The 24,450-nt window shown below is 47.7% G+C and overlaps 3 protein-coding genes, 1 long non-coding RNA gene and 1 pseudogene across 4 annotated transcripts; all 5 read right to left on the bottom strand.

The window, feature by feature from the left end:
- Positions 1–2,305: 2,305 nt before the first annotated feature.
- Positions 2,306–4,204, bottom strand: LOC136460987 (uncharacterized). The gene has a single exon (XM_066460483.1). It carries the CDS (start codon positions 4,202–4,204, stop codon positions 2,306–2,308), a length of 1,899 nt encoding a protein of 632 aa, XP_066316580.1.
- Positions 4,205–4,375: 171 nt separating this feature from the next.
- LOC136460988 (lysine-rich arabinogalactan protein 19-like) lies at positions 4,376–4,942 on the bottom strand. The gene has a single exon (XM_066460484.1). It carries the CDS (start codon positions 4,940–4,942, stop codon positions 4,376–4,378), a length of 567 nt encoding a protein of 188 aa, XP_066316581.1.
- Positions 4,943–6,072: 1,130 nt separating this feature from the next.
- On the bottom strand, positions 6,073–11,532 carry LOC136458959 (lysM domain receptor-like kinase 3). The gene is made up of 11 exons (XM_066458857.1): positions 10,738–11,532; positions 9,650–9,724; positions 8,919–9,209; positions 8,541–8,686; positions 8,370–8,459; positions 8,163–8,268; positions 7,323–7,474; positions 7,138–7,235; positions 6,898–7,048; positions 6,619–6,726; positions 6,073–6,498 (listed from the first exon to the last, which is right to left on the bottom strand). Exons 1-11 carry the CDS (start codon positions 11,390–11,392, stop codon positions 6,334–6,336), a joined length of 2,037 nt encoding a protein of 678 aa, XP_066314954.1. The 5' UTR covers positions 11,393–11,532; the 3' UTR covers positions 6,073–6,333.
- An 8,139-nt stretch (positions 11,533–19,671) lies between these two features.
- LOC136458960 (uncharacterized) lies at positions 19,672–22,683 on the bottom strand. Its single transcript, XR_010760104.1, has 3 exons — positions 22,546–22,683; positions 22,382–22,453; positions 19,672–19,751 (listed from the first exon to the last, which is right to left on the bottom strand). It is a non-coding gene; the product is annotated as an uncharacterized lncRNA (long non-coding RNA).
- LOC136457297 (uncharacterized) lies at positions 19,809–21,275 on the bottom strand (annotated as a pseudogene).
- Positions 22,684–24,450: the final 1,767 nt, after the last annotated feature.

Consider the following 24,450-nt stretch of genomic DNA (forward strand, 5'->3'; position numbering starts at 1 on the left):
ATCCCAGGCTGCTTTATTCAATCGTAATTATGTAGTACTTATACAAGCAATCCTCAACCGACTAGACTCTGACTTCCGCAAATAACAAACTGACTTAAATAAATAACAAACTAAAGATAATAGTCCTAGATTCTAGGACTTGCTAACCGACTTGGCTTGGTGATCACGACCCAGCCTTATCGTAGCAACTCTGGACTCTAGACATGGTTCCTGCGCTCGTACGTATTACCGATCATAACATCTCTCCCCTCCTTGGGAAACAGCTCGTCCTCGAGCTGGAACGAGGGGAAACGAGCACGGAACTCGTTCACCGGCTCCCATGTGGCGTCGTCTTCCGGTAAGGAGTCCCACTTGATCAACACGTGCCAGACGCCGCGGCGAAGCTGAGAACGCAGAGCACGTTCTGGACGATGAAGCAGACGACCATTATGGAGAGGAGGCAGCGTCGGTGTAGACATAGGAGGGGTGCCCTTGAAGGGCTTGAGAACGCCGATATGAAAAACGTCATGGATCCGGGCTCCCTCTGGCAGACGCAGGCGATAGGCGACCTCGCCCACGCGTTCCACAATCTGAAACGGGCCTGCATAGCGGGGCTGAGCTTTCCACGCACACCCGGCAGAAGGGACTGAGCTGGTCGGTTCAGAAGGCGCAGGAGAACCCAATCGTCGACCTTGAACTGCAGAGCCCGGTGTCGGGCATCATAGTGCCTCTTGGCGTATTCCTACGCCTAGAGTAGCCGGTCGCGAACTTCTGCGAGGAACGTGTCACGGTTTGTCAAGAGCCTGTCCACGGTGTCAGTCCGTGCTATTCCAGTTGTGTATGGAAGAAGGACCGGTGGGGCACGGCCATAAACCACTTCGAATGGAGTCGTTCGGAGTGCGGAGTGGTAACTTGTGTTGTAACAATATTCAGCCCACGACAACCAGTCCAACCAAGTCCTCGGGCGATCACCAGTGAGACACCTCAAGTACATTGCAATGGTCCGATTGACAACCTCGGACTGCCCGTCGGTTTGAGGGTGGAAGGCAGTACTCATCCGCAACTTGACCCCGGCGAGCTTGAAGAGGTCGCGCCAGACGTGTCCTGTGAAAACTAGGTCACGGTCACTTACAATGGAGGCCGGAAACCCATGCAGCCGGACTATGCCGTCAAAGAATGCCCTTGCCACTGTTGCTGCTGTGTAGGGGTGACTTAAAGGGAGGAAGTGCGCTTGCTTCGAGAACCGGTCAACCACTGTCAAGATGACACTCTTCCCATGAACGCGGGGAAGGCCCTCCACAAAATCCATGGAGATGTCGGACCAGACCTGGGAGGGGACTTCCAAAGGTTGAAGGAGGCCGGCGGGGTGCAGATGCTCCGTTTTGTTGCGCTGGCAAGTGAAACAAGAACGGACAAATTCTTTGACAAGGCGACGGTCGTGGTCGACCACAAACTCCCGGCGTAGACGATGGAGGGTCTTTTCTGAGCCTTCATGACCCACGCCGTGGGCTAACTGGAGGACCTCGGGCAAGAGTGCAGACCCTGCTGGAATGAAGACACGGCCGCCCCGCTTGATCAGTCCATCAGTGACTTGCCAGGGCTCGCCGCGTGCAGCTACCATGGAGTCCCGGAGGGCACGAAGCTCGTCGTTGACTTGAAGCTCATGACGAAGGTCCGTGAACAGCTGGAAAGTTGGCTCGGACACGGATTGAAGCTGCAGGTCAACATCAGTACGTCGTGATAATGCATCTACGACCACATTGAGACTGCCTGGTCGATACTCCACCACAAAATCATATCCGAACAACTTGCTCACCCATTGGTGTTGGGGCACAGTAGAGAGGCATTGATCAAGGAGGAATTTGAGGGCATAATGATCTGTGCGCACAACAAACTATCGTCCCCATAAATATGGTCGCCAGTGCCAGACCGCTTGGACGAGACCAATAAGCTCCCGTTTCTAAGCTGCTAATTTGAGATGCCTAGCTGCAAAAGGACGGCTGAAAAATGCTAGGGCCCCGGCACCTTGATGAAGAACTGCACCAAAACCCATCCCGGATGCATCGCAGTCGACGACGAAAGTCTTGTCGAAATCCAGCAGATGAAGCACAGGCGCCGCCGAGAGTGCCTTCTTGAGGGCATCAAATGCTTCAGTGGCTGCTGGCGTCCAGAGGAACCCTTCTTTCTTGAGCAGCGTGGTCAGTGGAGCAGCCACTGTGCCGTAATTCTTGATAAAGCGGCGGTAGTAGCCGGCGAGGCCGAGGAACCCACGCATCCCGCGCACCATGGCGGGCTGTGGCCAGCTGGTGATGGCCGCCACCTTATCCTAATCCATAGCGACCCCGGCCGCTGAAATGACGTGCCCCAGGTACTGTACTGAGGTAGTAGCAAAAGAGCACTTGGAACGCTTGAGCCGGAGTTGATGTTCGCGTAGCGCAGTGAGGACAGCATTGAGCTGTTGCAAATGTGTCGACCAAGACGGGCTATAAATCAAGATGTCGTCAAAAAATACGAGTACGAACTTACGCAAGAACGGCCGGAGCACGGTGTTCATGAGGCTTTGGAATGTCGCCGACGCATTTGAGAGTCCGAACGGCATCACCAAAAATTTGAAATGACCTTCATGAGTGCGGAATGCTGTCTTCTCTATGTCCACTGCGTGCATACGGACTTGATGATAGCCTGACCGCAGATCCAACTTTGTAAAGAATCGTGCCCCATGTAATTCGTCAATCAGCTCCTCAACCACGGGAATAGGGAACTTGTCCTTGACGGTGACCTTGTTCAGAGCGTGGTAATCAACACAAAAGCGCCACGAGCCGTCGTGCTTCTTGATGAGGAGTACCGGAGCGGAGAACGCTGCTGTGCTTGGACGGATGATGCCCTGCTGCAGCATCGCGGCACATTGTGACTCCAGTTCGTCCTTCTGGAGCTGGGGATATCGATATGGTCGCACAGCCACCGGAGTCGTGTGTGGAAGAAGATGTATGCGGTGATCACAGGCACGAGCGGGAGGTAAGCCTTCAGGTGTGGCAAAAAGATCGTCAAAGGACAAGAGTAGCTTGTCCAATAGAGGGCTGTCAGTACTGGCCGTGACTTCCTGGAGTGCATTGAGGCAGCGTGTAGACTGCACGTCCCACCGAGTAGAACCAATGCCGCGCCAAAACACTCTTTTGCCTCCTCTGGTGAATGCCATACAAAGGTCGTCGAAGTCCCATAGAATCGGTCCCAGCGTGCGCAAGAAGTTGACACCGAGGACCATGTCCCACTTATCCATAGGAATTGTGTAGCAATCAACTGAGAATACCTCGTCGGCAATACGAATGCCCACGTCGTGGGCAAGACCGCGACACGCAACGCGGTCACCATTGGCCACGACGACGCCGGTACCCGGGCATGGTTCGAAGTGGATGCCCACGCGGCGAGCTATGTTCCCACTAATGAACGTGTGAGTCGATCCTGAATCCAGCAAGGCCAAACACTGGATGTCCCCAAGCTGAACAGACACCTGCATGGTGTCTTCAGTCCGGATCCCGGCGATAGCTGACAGGGAGATCGTGGGAGTTTCTTGGCCCGCAGGTTGTGCCTGGTCCTCTTCAGCAGCCGTCTCAGGTTCGTGGACAATATAATTAGCAACTTCCAAAAAAAAGAGACGCGCACACTTATGGCCCTGGACATACGGCTCATCACAATTGTAGCACAACCCGAGCTTGCGGCGTTCTGACATCTCCGCCGGGGTGAGGAACTTGAAGGCCCGCGCCGGAGGTTGTGAGGACGAGGCAGCCTGTGACGATGCACCACCGGGAGGAGGCAAGGCCGGCTGTCCCTGGCCCGTGCGGCGAGACGGTCTGTTCGACGTGGCTGGAAGAGCAAGTCGCGATGGCGCGTTGCGGCGCTCATAGGCCCGTGCCAGGCGCATGGCGTGGTGCAGATCCTGGGGCTCATGAAGCTCAACGTCGACGCGGATGTAGTCCGGGAGCCCCCCTGTGAACAGCTGTGCTTGTTGGACCGGATCCAAGCGGCCGGCATGTGCTAACCGCGCCTGGAACGCTGACATGTAGGAGTCGACGCTGTGGGTGAAGGGAAGGCGAGTGAGGTCCGCCAGGTGGTTGGTGGACAAGGCCGGCCCGAAGCGCTGATGACATAGAAGCCGGAACGCGTCCCAGGACGGGCGGCCAGTGTCGCGTTCCATGATGTAGTACCACTGTTGAGCATCGCCGGTCATGTGAAACGAAGCTAGCCAGACTTTGTCCGTCTCCCGGGTGAGCTGGCCGCGGAAGAACGCCTCACAGCGGTTCAGCCAACCAAGGGGGTCTTCTTTGCCGTCATAAGTAGGAAAAGTCAGCTTGTGGAATCTGGGAACTCCAGCGCTCTCCCCGTGATCTTCATGAACAGGCTATGGGCAGTGCGGTGGTGTATGTACCACAGTGGCTGGGGACATGACGGCGCCGTTCAGGATGGCCGACATGGACGGCAGTGGCGACGGCGAATGCGGGAACGGGATAGATTGGATCGGCAGGCCCGTCGCCGGTGGCTGCAATACAGCGACGCTGGAAGTCACAGTCGGCGCGCCGGATGCTGGAAGCGCCGACTCGGCCGATGAGAGCGACGGCGAAGGCAAAATCTCCGAGATCACCGGCCCGGGCGCCGGAATCCCGCCGTACCCCGGCATGCCAAGGAGTAGAGGCTGGGAGTATGGAAGGGGTGGTGTCGCCGATGGACCGGGGCGGCCTTCGACGGCCGTCAATCGCAGAGAGACCTCCCCCAGCTGACGCTGCATGCCTTGCATAGCGAGGGTCAGCGCGGCGAGGCTATCCTCGACGGAGGGCTTGGGAGGGGCCGGCTGTGGTTGGAACGGCCCCGAGTTGGCCGTAGATGTGGATGGCACAAGCGGCCGGGTGGTGGCGGCGGAGGCGGCGGTGGTGGGAGGGATGGCCGGTGTTCCAGGACCAGACGTAGCCATGAACGCTGATACCAGATTGATACGGCGTGCTTTGCTGCGGAGGTAGTAGGGGGGCGAAGCTTGGGCGCGAGGACCTGAATCACGGCGTCGGGTTGGAGGCGCCGTGATCGAGCAGATTGTAGGGCAGAAGCCGGCAAAGGTAAGAGGCGCCTGGGCGCCCAGGGAAGAGATTACTCTTAATCCCAGGCTGCTTTATTCAATCGTAATTATGTAGTACTTATACAAGCAATCCTCAACCGACTAGACTCTGACTTCCGCAAATAACAAACTGACTTAAATAAATAACAAACTAAAGATAATAGTCCTAGATTCTAGGACTTGCTAACCGACTTGGCTTGGTGATCACGACCCAGCCTTATCGTAGCAACTCCGGACTCTAGACACGGTTCCTGCGCTCGTACGTATTACCGATCATAACAGCCACGCTCACCCTGTTCGCTGGGACTTTTGGCTTATAAACCGTACTTTTTCAGTCAACGAACAATATTTTTCTCTCACACCAAATCAGCCAACAGTATTTTCAGCCATGGCTTATCAGCCAAACAAGCCCAAACGAACAGGCCGGCCATGCTTTTTTGGGGCCATGTGTGTGCACATCTTTTTGGACTTCACAGAGCCCAAGCTGCAGGTGCAGGGACATTAAGTTGCAGGTCCCAGGATGTATAAATAAAGTATATATAATGAGACGATTAGGATTATGCTATTGATTTTAAATTAGTATATGTTAAATAAGTAAAGTTGGTGATATAATATTGAAATTAAGAAAGAGAAGGAAATGTTTTTGATAAAAAAAATATGTTTACATGAGAATTAAGATATAAAAATATGTGATAGGTAGATAATAGGAGAGAAAAGAAAATGGATTGACCAAGAAAATATTTTGTAAAAACTATCTATTATGAATATGAATATAGTTTCAATGTATAGTGTTTATATAACATCGAAGTATAAAAACTACTCTATATAGTTTCTTGGTTAGAACTGCTCTTAGAATATTTCTGCTTTGGCAACTTACCAACGTGATAAGAGGGTCCAAGAACCCACAATACACAAGTACACATTGCAGTCGCTGCTGCTGAACTTGGGCTACAAACACAAGTCAGGGCATAGCAGCAGCGGAACAAACGAAATGACTCATGGTGAAATTGCATTGCAAGGTAGATTCTTGTATACATACGTAGCTACATACTGTACCACCAACCAAGAAATATATTGCACGCTGGTAGGTATTCTCTCAGAGCTCAAAAAAACCTAAAAATCGCTCAACTGGACAAAGGACCAGTAATAAGATATAAAGAGAAGAGCTATAGGCGAATATATGCCCCCGATGGATCAGGTGACTAGATCACTGAAGAGCATGTACAGCAGCATCACAGGCCAGTGTGACCAGATCACCTCCCCGCCACAAGACCACTGAACACTTGGCTGTTCCCAGCCTGTGTCGCCTCCCACTCGATAGAAGACAGCAGTATTTGAGAGAGCGTGATCACCACCTGCTTCATGTCCGGCCGTAGAACAGGATCTTCGTCCACGCACTGTTTCGCTAGCATGGCCATCTTAGGAAAAGCATTTTAGGGGGTTCAGAACGACGAGCAAGGGTGCCACAAAATGGGCTGGAAAGATAACTAGGAAAATCCTAGTTCACTGCAAGAAGTACATGAGTTTAAAGTTCATACCTTGTACGCACAGTCATGAGGATACAGATCCCTTAGATTATGGTCAATGCAGTCTTTCAGGTTCCCCATATACGTTGAATTAGGACATTTCCTTAGAGCAGTTAACATCTGTGCAGTACAAAACCAAAGTTGCTTAAGACTTTTGGAGTAAATAAAAACAAATAAATTAGAAACTTGAACAAAGTTCAACAGAAGTTCTATGCCATTTCAATGGTAAGATAATGGTAAATCCTAAGGTACAACATTAGAAAGTCAACTAACACTGAACTGAAAACTTACAACTGATGCCAGTGAGCGTCTCTCAGAGTTTGAGCTTGCACCCATTCCTTCAGCTCTTGTAATCGCCTCTTTTCCAGATATTAGCTCAAAAAGTACCACACCAAAAGCATAGACATCACTCTTTGTAGTTGCCAGGCCATCCCGCAGGTATCTAAAAGATCAATGAAAGATTGTTACAATGCCATAGTTAGAGAAAAAGTTTGCTTTTAATTAAAACAATCACAGCAAATATGCACTTACTCAGGGGCCAGATAACCAAAAGTTCCAACAACCTTAGTGACAGAAGCCTCTGCATCACTGGATTTCACTACAAGTTTTGCAAGGCCAAAATCTGAAATCTGTAAAGGCAGAAGATGCAATACACAAGGTATTAGTTATTTAGTTGATGCAAGAAAAAGGGAACCAAATAATTTAAATCACCTAACCTTCGCTCTCAAGGAACCATCAAGCAAGATATTACTTGATTTAATGTCTCTATGAACATAATGATCTTTGGTGTGCTCATGAATGTATTCTAGTCCTCTAGCAGCATCAAGTGCAATTTGGACCCTACAGATCCATGAAAGTGATGAACACCCTGGAAGAAATTAAAAAAAAAATCAATCAACAATGCTAAATCCTGTGGAGGTAGCATAATTAGGTGTTCAAACAAATGGTAACATAGTACCAAGTGAGGCATAAAATATGAGTCCAGAACTACCGAGGACAAATAGAATTACGTGTACTTAGGTGATCCCTAGGCAGTACTTGGTGGTCCAAGGCTGCCCATAGCATAGCACATACACCCTCTGACCCAAAAAGAGTGTCATTCTTGCTATGAATCTAGAGTTCTTGACAAACATAGCTAGAAAGGCACTCTTTTTGGGATGGAGGGTGTAAACAGTAGTCCCATTCTTAAGACAATGTCTCTCTATGTGGCCCACTTTTTTCTTTTAACATGGCATTTCATTTAAGCAAGATGTAAATATTCACATAAAGCGTTCTCCCCAGTCCCCTCCTTGCCTCCTGGAGAACATTTCACTCCCTAGGTGGGCTAGGTGCTAGGTGGAAGTCTAATGCTCGCATAGAGCCTGGAGACTTTTGATTGAAACACTGGTAAGTGGTAACACAACGTTCTGGAACCAGTAAACGTGAAAGTTATTGACACGGGGGGTTCCACAGTCCTAACAAATGAACAGCTTATGAACATGTTACTACTTTATAACGCTGAAAGTCATATCTAAGAGCAAGAAAATCTTTCAGAAATCAAGTGTCAGATGAGGTACCCTTGCTTTCAGGGTCATGTAGATGATTCTTGAGCGAACCATTTTGAGAGTACTCATAAACCAGGAAAAGCTCATCCTTACTTGCTGCATAGCCAATCAATTCTACCTTTGACAAAACATGGGTCACACAATGAAAGTTCAGTAAACATGTAACAGCAATAAATGAATTTATACTAGGATTTTGTGATAAGCAATAAAACACCGTACCAGACTAGCATGATGAACCTTACAAAGAACTTTCATCTCCACTATGAATTCTTTTGTTTTAGTGGCCATCATTCTCTTTATCGCAACCTCCTGTAGACAACATTTTTTTACTATTGAGAAGGCAATGACAAGGAATATTATGCATACAAGTGGGCAGCTTCGATGTTGGACCTGGTCTCGGAGAACACCATAATAGACAGAACCATATGTACCATGACCAAGAAGATTTGCATCAGAAAATGAGTCAGTTGATGTGAGTATTTCTTCGTACGTAAACACAATAGGCTTCTCCCTATCAAATACATCTGCTGCCATGCCTGTTTTGGAGGCTTGAATCAGTTGTAAGAAGCAAAACAAAAATAACAGTAGCTAATTTGTGCTGGTATTAATTTAATACTAACTGTGAATTTGTTGCCCTGTATCTCAATTGAAATTTCCACTGTATCCTATTTAAAGAAACTACTTGGTCCACCTCCAGAACAAGCGTAGGCTTGAGAGCAGTTACTTGTGCTCCTTTTTATGGGACTGGTTAACAAACAGTAAACTGACCTTTGGGGACATTGATATGATGATCACCACCATCCGCTCTTGGTGGCTTTGCATTTCCAAATTGGCAACACAAGTATCTTCCAGAACCATAACAGAAACTACCACTCTTAAGGAGTTGAAACTTATGTCGGTCTGGGCTCTTTCCCTGGTTATTAGGATCTTGGGGATTATATCCAAAGAATTTCCATAGGACAAGTGCAAGGACAGCAATAGCAATTAAAGCAAGTGCAACTCCCATGCTACCAATAACCCATCCATAAGGAAATTTGGTCGAATGGTGGTCTGGTGTCTCTGCAGTTGTATGCCAGAGGATACTTTGTTAGATTATCATAACAAGAATATTGTTGATTGTATATAATACTTGATACCAAAACTGACATTTTTCAATGATGATACTTGGTAGAGAAATATAGGATCAAGACCATAAAAAGAGTGCTAACTGAAAGAAAATCGAAATAAAATAAGCAAAAAAAAATGGAATATGCATATTGTAAATAACTGTCACTGATTATTCTCAAACAACATCCAGCCAGCCTAAAGGTTACCCAGAAAATACAGCATACTGTATTACCACAAAATCATGGAATGGTTATGTAAACCAAAATATCAACAAATGAGTTGTAAATTGTAACGACTACCTGAAAATATGTTTCAGGTCAGTATTAAATTATCACTCACAGTGACTACCTACTCAGAACATTACAAAACGAGTTACAAATAAGAACAGCAACCTGACAATGTGGAATCTGTTGGCGCTGGGGCAGGAGCAGGAGGAGCAGGTAGTGTAACATACGCCTGTCCAGGAACTGCAAATTGGTACAGGACAATGAGGATGGAGTAGTCATTAAGGAACTCTTCCAAAAACAAGTCTATTACAAACATTAGATGGAAATTTACAAGAAATTATATAAAAAAGGATTACACAAAGTAAGGTTTCCTTTTAAACATTGCAAGAAGAAAAAGAATTGTGTGCACAAGAATAATAATAGTGGTAAAGAAACTAACACCACGAAGTAGGAAAAACAGATCAGAGGCTTCAGCTGACCAAGAAAGCTGACATTGGATATTATTGGGAGGCTCAGCAATCAAATGCTGGAGAACTGGGCACAGAGCAGCCAGAGTGAGAAACTTAATGTGTCACTGCCACCAAATATCTCAACTACTACATAGTATGCATGTAACTGGGTTCAATTCTTAATGAAGATTAGGTGCAGGGCATGTGTTAGTGCAATCACCCAATGTCACATATACCTCCTTGTGCCAACCTAGAACTACATAAAAGCACACTACGAGATGCTGCTACCAGACCAGTAAGAGACTATTTTACTCCATTTAGTATGTAACCTCAAAGTAATGAAGTTAGTTATACTAGTCTCTGGTGGTAGCAATTTTCAGGAACTTGTTTAGACCCAATGATGTTCAACAAGCTGAGTTGCAGCTGATCATTGGGCAAGGAGTACCTGCCACTTCACTAAAGAACACATTTAGCGTACAATTTTGACACGATAGTTCACCGTGTCCACAGCATGGTCCTGGGACAATTGGTAATTTCCAGAGCAGTACAAGATGTAAAACGTGAACTTCGTGGTACGCCTCACAAGCCCAGACCAATAAATCCAGAGGATCCGTACTTCATAAAAGAGCAAGAGGATCCGTACTTCATAAACGAGCAATTATTTAGAGATCCATGCTTGCAATTGCAACAACCCAACAAACTTTGAGACAGAAGGAACTATCAATCTTTTCACAGCGAATTGAACAAAGAGAGAAACATTTGATTGACTTGTCCAAAATGATCGCAAACATTGGTATGACTGACCTGAGTTGAGTGGGATGTAGTACACCTTCCCCGCGGTGATGGGGTCGGGGCCGGCCATGGCATTGGCAGCCTCGATGGCATCCATGCTCGTCCCGAACCTACTCGACAGTGATTCCACCGTGTCCCCCTCGACGCCGACGTAGCTGAGAAGGTAGTTCCAGGGCCCGGACGAGCAGCCGCAGAGCAGGTGGAGCGCCACAACCGCCCCCGGTCGCGGCGGTCGCTGCGCCGCCCCGCCAGGCGGCGGCACGGCGAGGCCCGCGTACGCCGCGGCCGCGACATCGGCGGCGGTGGCATTGGGGGAGGAGAGCGTCGCGGAGGAGGGGATGGTGTAGGTGGTGTTGGCGAGGTAGGTGCGGGACGGGAGGCAGGAGCAGTTCTTACGCACGAAGGCGTACCCCGGGCTGGCCGCGGCGTCGGCCGTGAGGTCCCCCGGCGCGGCGTCGAACATGGACTCGAGCAGCGTGGCATTGGCGGCCCGCGCGCCGGCAGCCGGGAAGGCGAGGAAGGCCGTGCAGACGCGCGAGAGCTCGGAGCAGGCGAGCGGCGCCGACGTGGCGTTCCCTCCGGCAGCGGCGGCGCCGGAGACGCCGAGGCCGAGGCCGAGGGGCAGGAGGAGGTGGAGGAGGGGGAGGAGGAGGCGGTGGGGCGGCATTGGGGGCTGCCTAGGGTTCTGGCCTGGAGGCGGCGAGGTGGTGGTGGGGCATGGGCATGGAGGGTGGCAGACTGGTAGTGGGGAGTGGCGAACGGAGTTGAGCAACGCTGGATGCTTCGCGTAGTCGGCTTACGAAACGCACGCTGGGGGAACGGGACGCCGGTTTAGTAACAGAACGCGGTTATAATTAGCGCGCACGGCCACGAGGCGAAGCGCAATCGCCGTTCGCGCGGGCGCCAGCCCACCGGGGCCCCGGGCCCGGGGGAGAGGAATTTTTTTTAATTTTAACACTTTTTCGAAACTAATTTTAAATCTAACATTCTCGGTTTTTTTTAACTAACACTTTTGGCCGCGCCTATTGTCCTGGCGCGGCTAAATGCCTGTGCCACGCCATGCATGGTGGCGCGGCAGAGGGCTGACGTGACGGTGACCAGAAGCGCTGACCGTTGACGTGGCAGGGCTCTGCCACGCTACCGATCTTGGCGCGGCAGAGCCAGGTATAACCTCCGCCGCGGCCAAGTCCGCTGCCCGAGCAGCAAAGCGGCCTAGGCGTCGCTTCCGCTCCGGCCCGTCGCCAAGCACGCCGGCCGCCGCTCCACGAACGGCGGCAGCCCGGCCCTCCATTGCCGCCTCCCTCCCTTTCCTTCCATTCCCCGGCCGCCTCCCTCCCTCCTCGTCCTAGTTCAAGGTAATGACGCATATTTTATTTTCGTTTGAATGGTGGATATGATATTATGAATGTGAGTTAAGGTTAGTAGGAAAATTATGTTTGGGAACTATGGTGAATATATTAGTTTGATTTTGTCAATGTTAAGGTTAATTATGTAGTTAGAAGTATGTTTGCCATGCATATTTTTGTTGCTATAATTGTTGTTTATAATATTTTAGTTGCATTGCAAATGATTACATTTTACATTAATTTGCGTTGTTTTGATTGATGTTTAATTTGAACCGTTTTATTAGATGGAAGACATGTTTCCGGAGCAGTTATGGCGAAAACGGGGTCGTCCTAGAGAAATATACCCCGACGAGTCTAGCAAAGATGCCCCCGTCCCTCCTGAACTCCCTGTCCCTAATTGTGACTGTGGTCGTTCGGCCGACGTGTTTCAATCGAGACATCCGGACACAGCGGCTCGTTGCTTCTACACGTACAGTCGTTTTAATGTAAGTAATTGTTTCCGTATATTTTTCTTCTTCGTTTGTTTTACTAGGTTACTAATATTTTGTTGAATTTTTGTTGTGTAGGCTCATGAGAGGTGCTTTTTCTTTCAGTGGATCGACGGTGCAGACAAGTTTGACCATAGGTACCTCATTTTCGACGATTGGTGGAGAGGACGACATCCACGAGAGCACTTCGAGCGGTGGGTTCTACCTCCCCCTAACCCCCCTCCAATGACGGCTAAGGAGAAGCACTTAGCCGCAGTTAGACGACTCGAGGAACCTCCTCCAATGTCTGGCTGCCTGGCTGGCGCGGGCGGGCGGACGCGGCTGGCTTGCTGGCGCGGGCGGGCTGGCTGGCGTGGGCGGACGCGGCTGCGGCAGACGGCGTGCACGGCGGCGGGCAGGCGCGGGCGAAGGCAGGCGCGGCGGCCAGGCTGCCTTGCTGCGCTGCTCGGAGAACGACGACTGCTCGGGCACGCGAACCGCGGCGGAGGTTATACCCGGCTCTGCCACGCCATGGATCATGGCGCGGCACTGCCGCGCCAAGATCGGTGGCGCGGTAGAGCCCTGCCACGTCAGCGGTCAGCGCTTCTGGTCGCCGCCACGTCAGCCCTCTACCGCGCCACCATACATGACGCGGCACAGGCATTTGACCGCGCCAGGACAATAGGCGCGGCAAAAAATGTTAGTTTAAAAAAACCGAGAGTGTTAGATTTAAAATTAGTTTCGAAAAAGTGTTAAAATTAAAAAAAAAATCGGGGAGAGAATGGCAGTATGGCACTGTCGGATTTACCTTAATGCCCCCGTCTGTTATTTTCCCTTTTGCTTGTCCGTGGATGAACAGTTGCCTGTTTAATAAAATGCAAATATCAAACGGGAAAAGATAAATTCACTTGTGTATTTTGAGGCACTTGAATTTTAGTACTCCTCCTATTTTATAGGCCGTTTCGACATTTTCTAAATACATAACTTAATTTTATTATGTATCTAGATAGATACACAAAAGCTAACATATAAATGGTGTATTATTTTAGCACACGACGTGCGCTACAATTTATTCGGTTTGCACAGTAGTGATTACTGCACAACAAAGTATGCAACTGTTGTGCAATAATCACATAATAAAGAATACTGGTAGGTGATACTTGAACAAGGCAAAGATTGTAATGGTGACGGTAGTGAGGACTAACGAGAGTGCCACATGAAAACGAGGATTACACCTATAAGGCAAAAGAAAAATGTAATATGAGGGGCTTTTTTTTTACGAATCATAGTACTACCAACACATAGAAAATGCAATAATTAGGAGGTTGAGAAACATATAAAATATCAATATAGCAAATAGCAAAAAAAAAAACTGTTAGATAAGCAATGGTACAATATTATAGATTGATATTTGGTGTCATAAATGTTTGACTGTTTTCTCTACATTTAGTCAAGTTTAATAACAAAACATGGTTAGTGCCCTGTTCGCTTGGTTGATAAGTTATGGCTGAAAGTACTGTTGGCTGATTTATTGTGAGAGAAAAATATTGTTCGTTGGCTGAAAAAATACGACTTATAAACCAAACGAACAGAGCTTAGGTTGTCTACCAACATGGTATGGTACGTGTGTGGCTCAGCCAACACCCATTCTTGAAGGTACAAATTATATGGTACGTATATGGCTCAGCCAACACCCATTCTTGAAGGTATACAAATTATCTGGTACGTATAGCTTAGCCAATACCGATTCCTGAAAACTTAGGCCCCATCTGAATCCTTCAGATTTTGAGAATCTAGATAGTAGAAAAAAAATCCCGTGGCCCTAATATCTCATCCAAACGGCCTAGATTTTAGAGGAATGTTACCTCACTCGGAATCCAGCAAAACTGTTGGAATTCTTTTTTATCTGGAGTCTTAGAATCCCTTCAAATTCAAACAACGCCTTACTACTTGTACAACGATGGTGCACTCTAGGTGGATGGATCGGAAAGGGAAAACAAGGTGAATGCGTTAAGAAACCCTCGTTGTACACCTTAGAGGCTTAGACTAGTCTCAGTAAAGAGTTTTGTGGCGTTGTTTTTAAAACTGTCATGTCATATTAAATGAAATTAAATATGAATGAAACACTGACACTTAATAGAAAGTTTCATTCTATGGTTTCATATACATTTAATTTATGACTCAGAGAGTTAACAATCATGCTAATAGAATTTCATCCCCCATAAAACTCATTTCTTCTCTCTTTTTAAAAACGTTGCCACGTCATCGAAAATGTTTATATGACAACTTATTAAATATAAAAAATGAAAGTCTGATAAAACTTTTGGACGCTGAGAATGACCTTAGGGGCAATATCGGGATAATAAATCATGCGTGCGAGGATCATGGCATGCACTACAAAAACAGTATTGGCAAACCGTGACCCATCCCCAAAATAGGTAGTACACAGTGCTTTGCGGTAAAAAAACCACCCTCCAACAGACTACCCAAACACGGAAGGCATTTTGCGTCGCAGGCAACACGGTAGGCAAACTTGCGTCCTCTCTCCGTCCCTTTGCGTCTCCTCTCTGTCCCTTTGCCTCGGCCGCAGCAGCAGCACGCGAGCTCCCTCCCCTCCAACCGCAGCAGCATCCGGCGGTCCCTCCTCCTCCCTCCTCCCTCCTCCGGCAGCGCTCCCACGGCCAGATCCGCGCGGCGGCGAGCTCCCTCCCCTCTCCCAGCGCGAGATCCGGCGGCGGCGGGCTCCCTCCCCTCTCCTACGGCGAGATCCGGTGACGGCAGGCTCCCTCCCCCCTCCCACGGCGAGATCCGGCAGCGGCGGGCTCCCTCCCCCTCCCACGGCAAGATCCAGCGACAGCAACCTCCCCCTCCCACGGCGAGATCCGGCAGCGGCGGGCTCCCTCCCCCTCCCATGGCGAGGCGCGGCCCCTCCTCCTCCCTTTGACCGAGCATCCGGCGGTCCCTCCTCTGGCAGCGCTCCCACGGCGAGATCCAGCGGTGGCGAGCTCCCTCCCGTCTCCCAGCGCGAGATCCGGCGGCGGCGGGCTCCCTCCCCTCTCCCATGGTGAGATCCGGTGGCGGCAGGCTCCCTCCCCTCTCCTACGGCGAGATCCGGTGGCGGCGGGCTCCCTCCCCCTCCCACGGTGAGATCCGGCAGCGGCGGGCTCCCTCCCCCTCCCACAGCAAGATCCAGCGACGGTGACCCTCTGGACTTTTGCGTGTTTTTGTTGGAAACGTAAAGTTTTGGATAAGCGACCTTTTCACTGTGCGCGACCTAAACCAACAAATGCATCCCGTATTTGGGTTCGGGCTGTTGGAGACAGTCTAATAGGTGCCCAATCCGGTACCGCACAATTAACGAGCTCCTGTCATGTGTCCTGGACAGTATTTATAGCCTTTAAAGGCCATATTCGGCTTGTTCGGCTTTTTTTTTCAGCCGGAACAGTATTTTTCTCTCACAACAATTCAGCCGGGCAGTGTTTTTCAGCCAGTTTCAGACCAGCGAATGGGACCTATGATTAACGGTCTAAAAGCATCCGATGATGCTACATCCTCAAAGTACCATGCTGTGAACCTGTGATAGATTGACACAGTCACACACTAAACATGAACCGATGGACTAGGAAAAGGCCATGGTTGCGCTATTGCCTCCTGCTCGCTGACAGTTTCACGGTACACCACGTCGGTAGCCATTGTCGCGTATGGCAGGATAGAAATCACGTCATTTGTTTCCTAGAATATGGTAGACATATTTTGGTCTTGCTTTTTAATCCATCGTAGCTAAACTTTGGCTAAAGTTTAAATGGGATTAATTAGATTCTCTACCTAGTTGAGGTTTATTTACCATGTTGTCCTTACATTTGTTTAGCAGATGTGGGTATAGAAAATAGTGGTTTCATCTTTAGCCATATTTTAACTAAGTTGGAACAGCTAAACGGTCTGTTCGCTGGTTGGTTTCTGAGCTGATAAATCTTATTGGTGCTGGTTTGTTGTGAGAGAAAAATACTGTTGGTTAGCTGATAAGCTCTGGCTGAAACCAACAAACGAACAAACTAAAAGTGTGTACATTTCTATCTCTAGGTAAAGTTTAGCTAAGTTTTAATTGCACCTATTTGAATTCCTAGCTACTAAAATTTAGCCAGCGGATGAAACAAGGCCTTACATCCATCTGGCTCCTAAGATAAACCTCCGGCTCTAGTTCTCTGAAAAAGCAACTCCAAGAAGCTGCAGCTCTCGTGCAAACATTTTTTAAAACGGCTCTGTTTTCCAGATTTAATGAAAGACATCAAATGTTCATAGCATCTTTATTTATTTAACTTTATTAAGAAAGTATATTCTACTGTTAATCTGAAAGTATATTTTTTATGTATCTGATCAAACTCTGAAACAATTAACTTTTGAGAGAGGTGAGATTGTAGGATAGTTAATTCGGGCGGAGGGAGTACACCAGCAAATCTTTTTCACGGTTCCAGTAGCATTAACTACGCGAGCACGGCGGGAGCAAGGGGTAGCTGGGCGTCGCGTAGTAAAGGCTTTGCATGTTCCATCGGCTCGGAAGCCATTACTAATTTATTGTAAGAGGAAAAAGCTATTTATTAACTTTAAAAAATATGATTTTTAAACCGAGCGAACGAAAAGTTTATAAACGGCTAGGGCCCGAGCCAGGTGCGGCCAGAAGGCCCCGCACGTGGGGTGGCCTGTGGTCGACAGCGACCGGGCTGGTTCCAATGCTCCACTCCACGGCAGAGACGACGAGGTGGAGCCGCAGCCGCCCGCTGCCACGCCACTCCCGCTCCCGCTGCTGGCAATCGCTACAGGCCGGGCCCAAAAGCTGGATATTTCGGAGGAGGGGGGTTTTCTGTGCGGTCCGTACGCGCGCGGCCACATATTTTCGCTCGATCGGATGAGTGAGATCTGCTTGCTATAGCTTTGTTGAGCTTAATAAGGTGGTGTTCGGATTAAGTGACTAAAATTTAAAAGGTGCGTTGGAAGAATATTGAATGGGGTGTTTGGATACTAATAAAAAAATAAATTATATAATCCGTCAGTACTTCACGAGATGATTTTTAAGCCTAATTAATCTATTATTAGCATATGTTAATGTAGCAAAACATTGTTAAATCATGTACTAATTAGACTTAAAAGTGTGGAGGTATGGCCCCCAGTATCCTTAAGACAAGACATGAGCCGCACCATCAGAGGTGGCCCAACCCACTAGATCAAGATGTGCACGGCGCTGCTCGACGTGCACCGCAAGATATTATATAGTACTAAATATGATACTTTCCTTATAACCCTACCCCTCCAGAGTATATAAGGAGAGGCGGGGTCCCCTAGCGGACAAGATACATCAAGATACATACATCTGCAGTCACGCAATATCATACGATGGCCCCGTTCGCTGGTCTTAAAAATAGCTTGTTCGGCTTCTTTTTTCAGTCGAAATATTGTTTTTCTCTCACAATAATTCAGCCGGAACAGTGTTTTTCAGTCAATTTCAGCCAAGTTTCAGACCAGCAAACGGGGCCGATAACTAATACAAACCAACAGATCACAGGAGTAGAGTATTACGTCGTACTGATGGTCTGAACCCGTCTAACTCGTGTCTCTTTTGTCTTCTTGTTCTTGATCACACGCTTCTTTGCCGATCAATCTAACTTCGTGGGATATCTCTTGAAGAACTGCCGATGATATTCTGTCGATAAAAAAATTCGTCTCGTAAATTAGTCACAAACTATATAATTAACTTTATAATTAATCTATATTTAATAATATATATATATTCGAAGAGAACAACCACTATAATTTAGGATAGACAGACCCAACACCACCTAACTGTCTCCCAGCAGCAGCTAAAAGCAGCCCGCACCTCGCGTGCGTGCGCTGCTGGCGCGGGCACCAGCTTTGGGACTTTGCTCGGCGATCGAGTAGCCAGCCACCTACTGGCGTGTACTTGTTGTCCGAATATTTCCACGGATTAGGTGGATTATACCTACGACCGTAGTACCCAAATGGTAGGTGCCTATACAGGCGGCACTGATAGCGGATGTGGATAATGTAGCAGCTTTGATTTGCCACATGGACTGAGATCTAGGGGGTGTTTGGTTCCGCAGAAACTCCTAAAATTTCTATTATATCGAATATTTGAACATATATATAGAGTATTAAATATAGACTAATTACAAAACTAATTGCATAACTTGTGACTAATTTGCGAGACGAATCTTTTAAACCTAATTAGTCCATGATTTGACAACGTTGTGCTACAGTAAACATATGTTAATGACAGATTAATTAGGCTTAAAAAATTCGTCTCGGAAATTAGCCTCCATCTATGTAATTGGTTTTGTAATTAATCTATATTTAATGCTCCTTATTAGTATCTAAGCATTCGATGGACATAAATTTTAAAGAACCAAACACCCCTAGCTTACCAGCCGCACTTTTTCGGTGAATGAACAATATTTTCTCACAACAAATTAGCAAACAATATTTTTCAATTCGGCTTTTCAGCAAAACGAACAGGGCCGTAACAGCGTTTCCAAGTGAGGGGTACGTACACGTACTACGTCGTCAGAGCCAGTGTTGGGTACTCCAAAGTTCAGTGGCTTCGTTCATTAGCGCGAGTATGACTGGATTACAACTTGCGGCGCACTGATGGAAAGTAGGGGAGTATGGAGGAACCCTGACTAAGCAGCTTCAACCCGGCGCCGAAGATTGGACAGTATCGGTAGGTTTAACACAGAGGTGACAAATAAACCTGTTGGAAATTGACGACAAACGATGAAACCAACAGCAACTTCCTAGTTTCCTAGTGGCATTGCATCGCATGGCCCCGGCCCCCGGCCCGGGGCAGGGCAGATACCAGATGCCACATGCTCCTAGCCGCCATTTTTTGCGGCGCCAGCACGTCGTCATCCCCAGCCTGCTAGCTTCGTCGTCACCACTAACCAGTCAGGCAGTCACCACCAGGGACGAAGCCAGAAAATATTTTAGGAGGGGCTGAACAGGGACGAATCTAGGAAAAAATTTAGACCCGACTGAACAAAAGTGCTACACCGATTTAAAAACATTGGTTAACGATGAAATTCATAAAATACATCATGAAAAATAAAGGAAGCTGTTCATTCATACCGAAAGGCCAAATTACGAAACTAATAGACGGCGCTTGAGTGCTTGACGTTGACACACATTATTCATCCGAAGTAGCAATCTACACAAATAGACATAATTGATTAGTCAAACATATTTGGACCGCCAAATTATGAATTTAGAAGAGAATAGAGCATACCACTAACTTTTTAGGCAATAACATACGACGCTTTTTCATATCTTGAAACCGCTTTTTGATCTTTTCATTATCAATCTTTCTAAATTTCTCCTTCTCATTATAGCATATCATCAAGTCATTGAGCCAGTCATCACCCATTTTACTACGCAAATCTGTCTTTATAATAGACATGGCTGAAAATATCCTTTCAACTGAAGCCGTTGCCACCGGTAGTATCAAGGTTAGCTCAATGAGACGATAAACCAATTTATATGATTCGTGCATTTTAGTCTTCACCATAATTTCAGCAACTTTTCCAAGTTCAGTGCATCCAAGAAATTCTGGAGTTCTTCTAGCACGGTTCACAAACTGTCTAAGTTGATTTGGCAAAACAACAAGTTCACCAATGTCAAAATCCTCAGCATAAATTTCAGCGAGCCTCACAAGTTTGTCCATATCAAAATTAGAGAAGGAGTTCCTTGGATTAAAAGCAGCCATACATACTAATAACTCTGAACTAATTTCACTAAACCGATGATTCAACTCCGTCAAGATGGCATCAATGGCGACAAGAAAAATATCAACATGATAGTAATGCATGTTTGTTACCTTTTGCTTTCTTCGTCTAGATGTCCCTCTAACATTTATTTCCTTACCCATATCTGGCACTTCAATCTCATTCTTCTCACAGAATGTTTTCACTTTTTTGAGTAATGGCTCCCATCCATTTTCCCTCATATCCTGCAAGCTATCTTTCACATCCGTGATCAAATGCATTGCTTCAACTATGTCTTGATCCTTCCTTTGCAAAGCATGTGACAAAATATCTGTCATGCTCAACAATTCTATCATCAAATGCAGGATGAACACAAAATCAAAGCTCTCCATTTTTCCAATTAAACCTAAAGCTCCACCATTACATGTTGGTTTAATAGAATCTTTCTTCACTATCTCAAGGACATCTATGATAGCCTCCCACATGACCAAAATGCGAAGCAAAGTTTTAAGATGTGAACCCCATCTAGTATCTCCAGGCCTAGCTAGGCTGCTTTCTTGATTTAAACCTCTTCCAGTCATAATCTCACCATTCTCAATCTTTTCTAGCAACACATCATGATGCTTTGCAAGCAAGGCATCTTTTCTCATGCAACTTGCACCCACATTGTTGATTATTAAAGGAATATAGTTAAAGAAATCTGCAATGTCTGCACTAGAAGTCGAAACGGTAACAACCACTAGTTGCAATTGATGGGCAAAACAATGCACATAGAAAGCATAAGGATTTTCATCACGAATCAATTTTTACACCCCATTAAATTCACCTCTCATATTAGAAGCTCCATCATACCCTTGCCCACGGAGCATAGAGATAGACAAATTGTGACTTGAAAGCATACTAACCAAAGCTTCTTTCAATGCAATAGCTGTACAACTCTGAACATGCTGAAGTCCAAGAAATCTCTCCATCACTTTCCCTTCATCATTGACAAACCTATACGCCACATTTATTTATGTGTTAGTATAATTGTAGAAATAATTATAAAAAATCTATGCACAAAATTGCAATTGTAAAGTACTAACCTTAGAATCACTGCCATTTGCTCTTTTATTGATACATCTCGAGACTCATCAATAAGCACCGAGAATTTTCTACCTCGAATCTCATCCATAATGACAGCTATGACTTCCTCTGCACAAGCTTTTGCAAGGTCCTTTTGTATATCAGGAGATAACATTTGACAATTTTTAGAACCTTTGTCATATGCGTCCTTCACAATCTCAACCGTATCTTTATACCAATCAACCATCTCTCTGAATGTACCCTTGTTGAGGGAAGTAGAACTCTCATCATCTCCACGAAAAGGTTGCCCTTGTGATATGAGAAATCTTGCAACATCTAAAGAAGATGTCAAACGAATCTCATATCGTTTTTCTTCCTCCGTGCTTACCTCAACTAATTTTCGACCCACACTTGTCCTTTGGTTCATAAAGTCATCACACTTCAGCCTAGCATCTACATGAGTCTTGCAAGCACTGTGCTTACTAAAAGCATCCTTAGCTTTTTTCCAATTCACATAACCTTGATGTGCAAAGACAGAACTCCCAAATTTTTCAGGCTTTCCCGAATTAAAGAAGAGATAACAATATAAGCAAAAAACTGCATCCTTGGACTCACTATATTCTAGCCAATCAAATTCATCAAACCAAGTCTTTTGAAATGATCTCCATTGACCACCAATCCATTTACTAGGAAATTGAAATTCACGAGGTTGGGTTGGACCACTCAAAGCATATGCTCTCTTTACTTGGTCTCTAATTTCAGGTTCATAATCATCAATTGGTTTGCGATTTCCAGGGTCTGCAATCATGTTCGATTGACTAAACTCTGCTCTAGGTTTCTTTGGTTGAGTTGTGCTCTCATTAGTTGATGGACCACTACCACTAGAACTTGAAAAGTAATTGCGCAGAGTTCTTTTCGACGACATACTGAAAATTTAAAAATTAAAATCCATCAAGAATCAAACCATTTTTCAATCACAGTCACAGACTTAATTTCATAATTATAAAATCACCTGGGCTGCCTGCTCCGACGCTGCTCGGCTGCTCCTACCGAGTCAAAAAGAAAACACTGCAAGTCTGCAAGTCTGCAATCACATCGTCCTCAGTAGTCACTAGTCAATACTCAGGACTGTCAGTACTGTAAGATTGACAGTAGTAGGTAGTAGTAGTAGATGACCTGCTCAGCTGCTCTGCTCAGACGTTTGATGCTCGGCCGGCCGGCCGGCTACGCGATCAGCGAGGCGAGCGCCTGCAGCTCGAAGAAGCCGCCGGCACCGCAGCTCCAGTCTCCAGACGCGGACACGGACGCGGCATACATCTGGCACAACGCGAGGGCGCGGCTAGCGGCGGCGAGGCGGCGGGCGAGGGCGCTGGCCTCGGCTTCGGCGCGCAGGCGGGCGTTGGTGAGGCGGACCAGCGCGGCGCGGGCCTGCACGCCGTGGAGCCGCGCGGCGAGGTCGCGGTTGCCGGCGTGGAGGCGGGCGGCGCGGCCCCGAAGCTCCTCCAGGTGCCGCTCGAGATCCGGCGCCGAAGCCGACGCTGATGCCTGATGCGGATGCGGACGGCCGCCAGACGATGTGCTGCTGCTCGCTGCTCGCTGCTGGGCCTAGGCGTGCGGCGTGCTGGAGCCGCCGAGGAGCCGCGTAGAAGCAGGCCGCCGCCTCCAGGTCTCGGGAGTCGCCGATTCGGTTGGGCTTCTAACTTCTAACCAACTGAGCTATTTTCTCTTTCGGTCCAACAAGGAATAGAGGATTTTTTATCTTCTCTTAATCTCTTAGCCCCTCCTACCTATTATAATATGCATAAAATTTTAGAAAAAACTTAGGGGGCTCCACTTATCTGGGATCGGTAGGGGGGGCTGGAGCCCCCCCAGCCCCACCGTTGCCTTCGTCGCTGGTCACCACATACACCGGGCATGTTTGGATGCACCCCTGGCCTGGGAGCGCCGGCCAGGCATGCACATCCGACTCCAGGCGCTCAAAATCGAACGCCTGAAGTGATGCCTGGCTCAGGCAGCTTTCCTACGCTGCCATCCAAACAGCCCCACCATGTGGGCTGTGGGCTGTGGCCGCCTGCCTCACCCGGTGGGCTATGGCCGCCATCCTTTCACTCTAAGTTCGATTTAAAAAGGCCCGCGATAGCTAGCTTTGCCTGCTTCCTTGTCCGTGGCTGCGGCGGCCTAGCTGCCGAGAGTGCCGACTTGGTTCCTGGATCACCGGATGATGACTGCACACCGCGCGGGCAGTCGCCCGCTTCCCTGGCGCGGACCACGCCAACAGGCAACGTACGCGAGCCACGCTTTCACGGGCGGGGTGATGCCCGCCGCTGCGCCCACGCACGCACTCGTTTCTATTCTACCACTACCAGCTGCCGTGCGCGGCGCAGGACGGGTTCGGCTTGGCGAGGTCGACACCCCGACGAGGGGGGGGGGGGGGGGGGGGGGGGGGGGGGGGGGGGGGGGGCGGGATTCACGAGCGCGCGCCCGAAACTGAAGGACGACGCACGACAATATAGCGCGCACAGCTACGCAACGCGAGGACGTCCGTAGCTGTTAATTCCTCCCGACTGTGCACCGTGCATGTAGGTCCGTCCCTATAGCTAGCGCCTAGCGGCCGGGAAGCACCGAAGATCGCGAAATACCACGGCATAGGAAAACTGTCAATAACGGAGTTACGAAAATAAAGGAATTTTGGTATTCGAAGTACCTCTCAAAATATTTTTTTTATGTGGTAGTACTTTAAAAGAGGTGGTCATCCTTAATAACAAGAATAATTTAGCTAAGGAAAATTAGAACGATAGTAACATGTGCTGCTTTTGTAGCAAGTCAGTGAGTATATCCAATATCATTTTTTAAGTGCCATTATGCACGTGTTCCTTTGTTTTAGGCATTCAACCTTCTTAGAGTACAAATCATTTGTTTAACTTTTGGTCTAAGAACATCTCAAAAAAAAACTTTCTATATCTCACTCTCTAAATCATTATTTGGAGAGTCATTTACATAAAAATCGTTTTCTATATCTTTTCACTCTCCAACAGTTTTTCCATATCTCATGCTGTCGGATACCATAAAAAGGATACCCTA

The sequence above is a fragment of the Miscanthus floridulus genome, chromosome 6 (assembly GCF_019320115.1).
Source record: "Miscanthus floridulus cultivar M001 chromosome 6, ASM1932011v1, whole genome shotgun sequence".
Classification (NCBI taxonomy): domain Eukaryota; kingdom Viridiplantae; phylum Streptophyta; class Magnoliopsida; order Poales; family Poaceae; genus Miscanthus; species Miscanthus floridulus.

Excerpts from the sequence above, each read along its gene's own strand:
- LOC136458959 (XM_066458857.1), bottom strand. The coding sequence starts at position 11,392 with ATGCCGCCCCACCGCCTCCTCCTCCCCCTCCTCCACCTCCTCCTGCCC. Across the intron at positions 9,725-10,737 it reads CTACATCCCACTCAACTCAG|TTCCTGGACAGGCGTATGTT; the intron begins GTCAGTCATACC and ends ACCAATTTGCAG. Across the intron at positions 7,049-7,137 it reads TTTGGTTATCTGGCCCCTGA|ATACCTGCGGGATGGCCTGG; the intron begins GTAAGTGCATAT and ends TTGATCTTTTAG.
- LOC136460987 (XM_066460483.1), bottom strand. The coding sequence starts at position 4,204 with ATGACCGGCGATGCTCAACAGTGGTACTACATCATGGAACGCGACACT.
- LOC136460988 (XM_066460484.1), bottom strand. The coding sequence starts at position 4,942 with ATGGCTACGTCTGGTCCTGGAACACCGGCCATCCCTCCCACCACCGCC.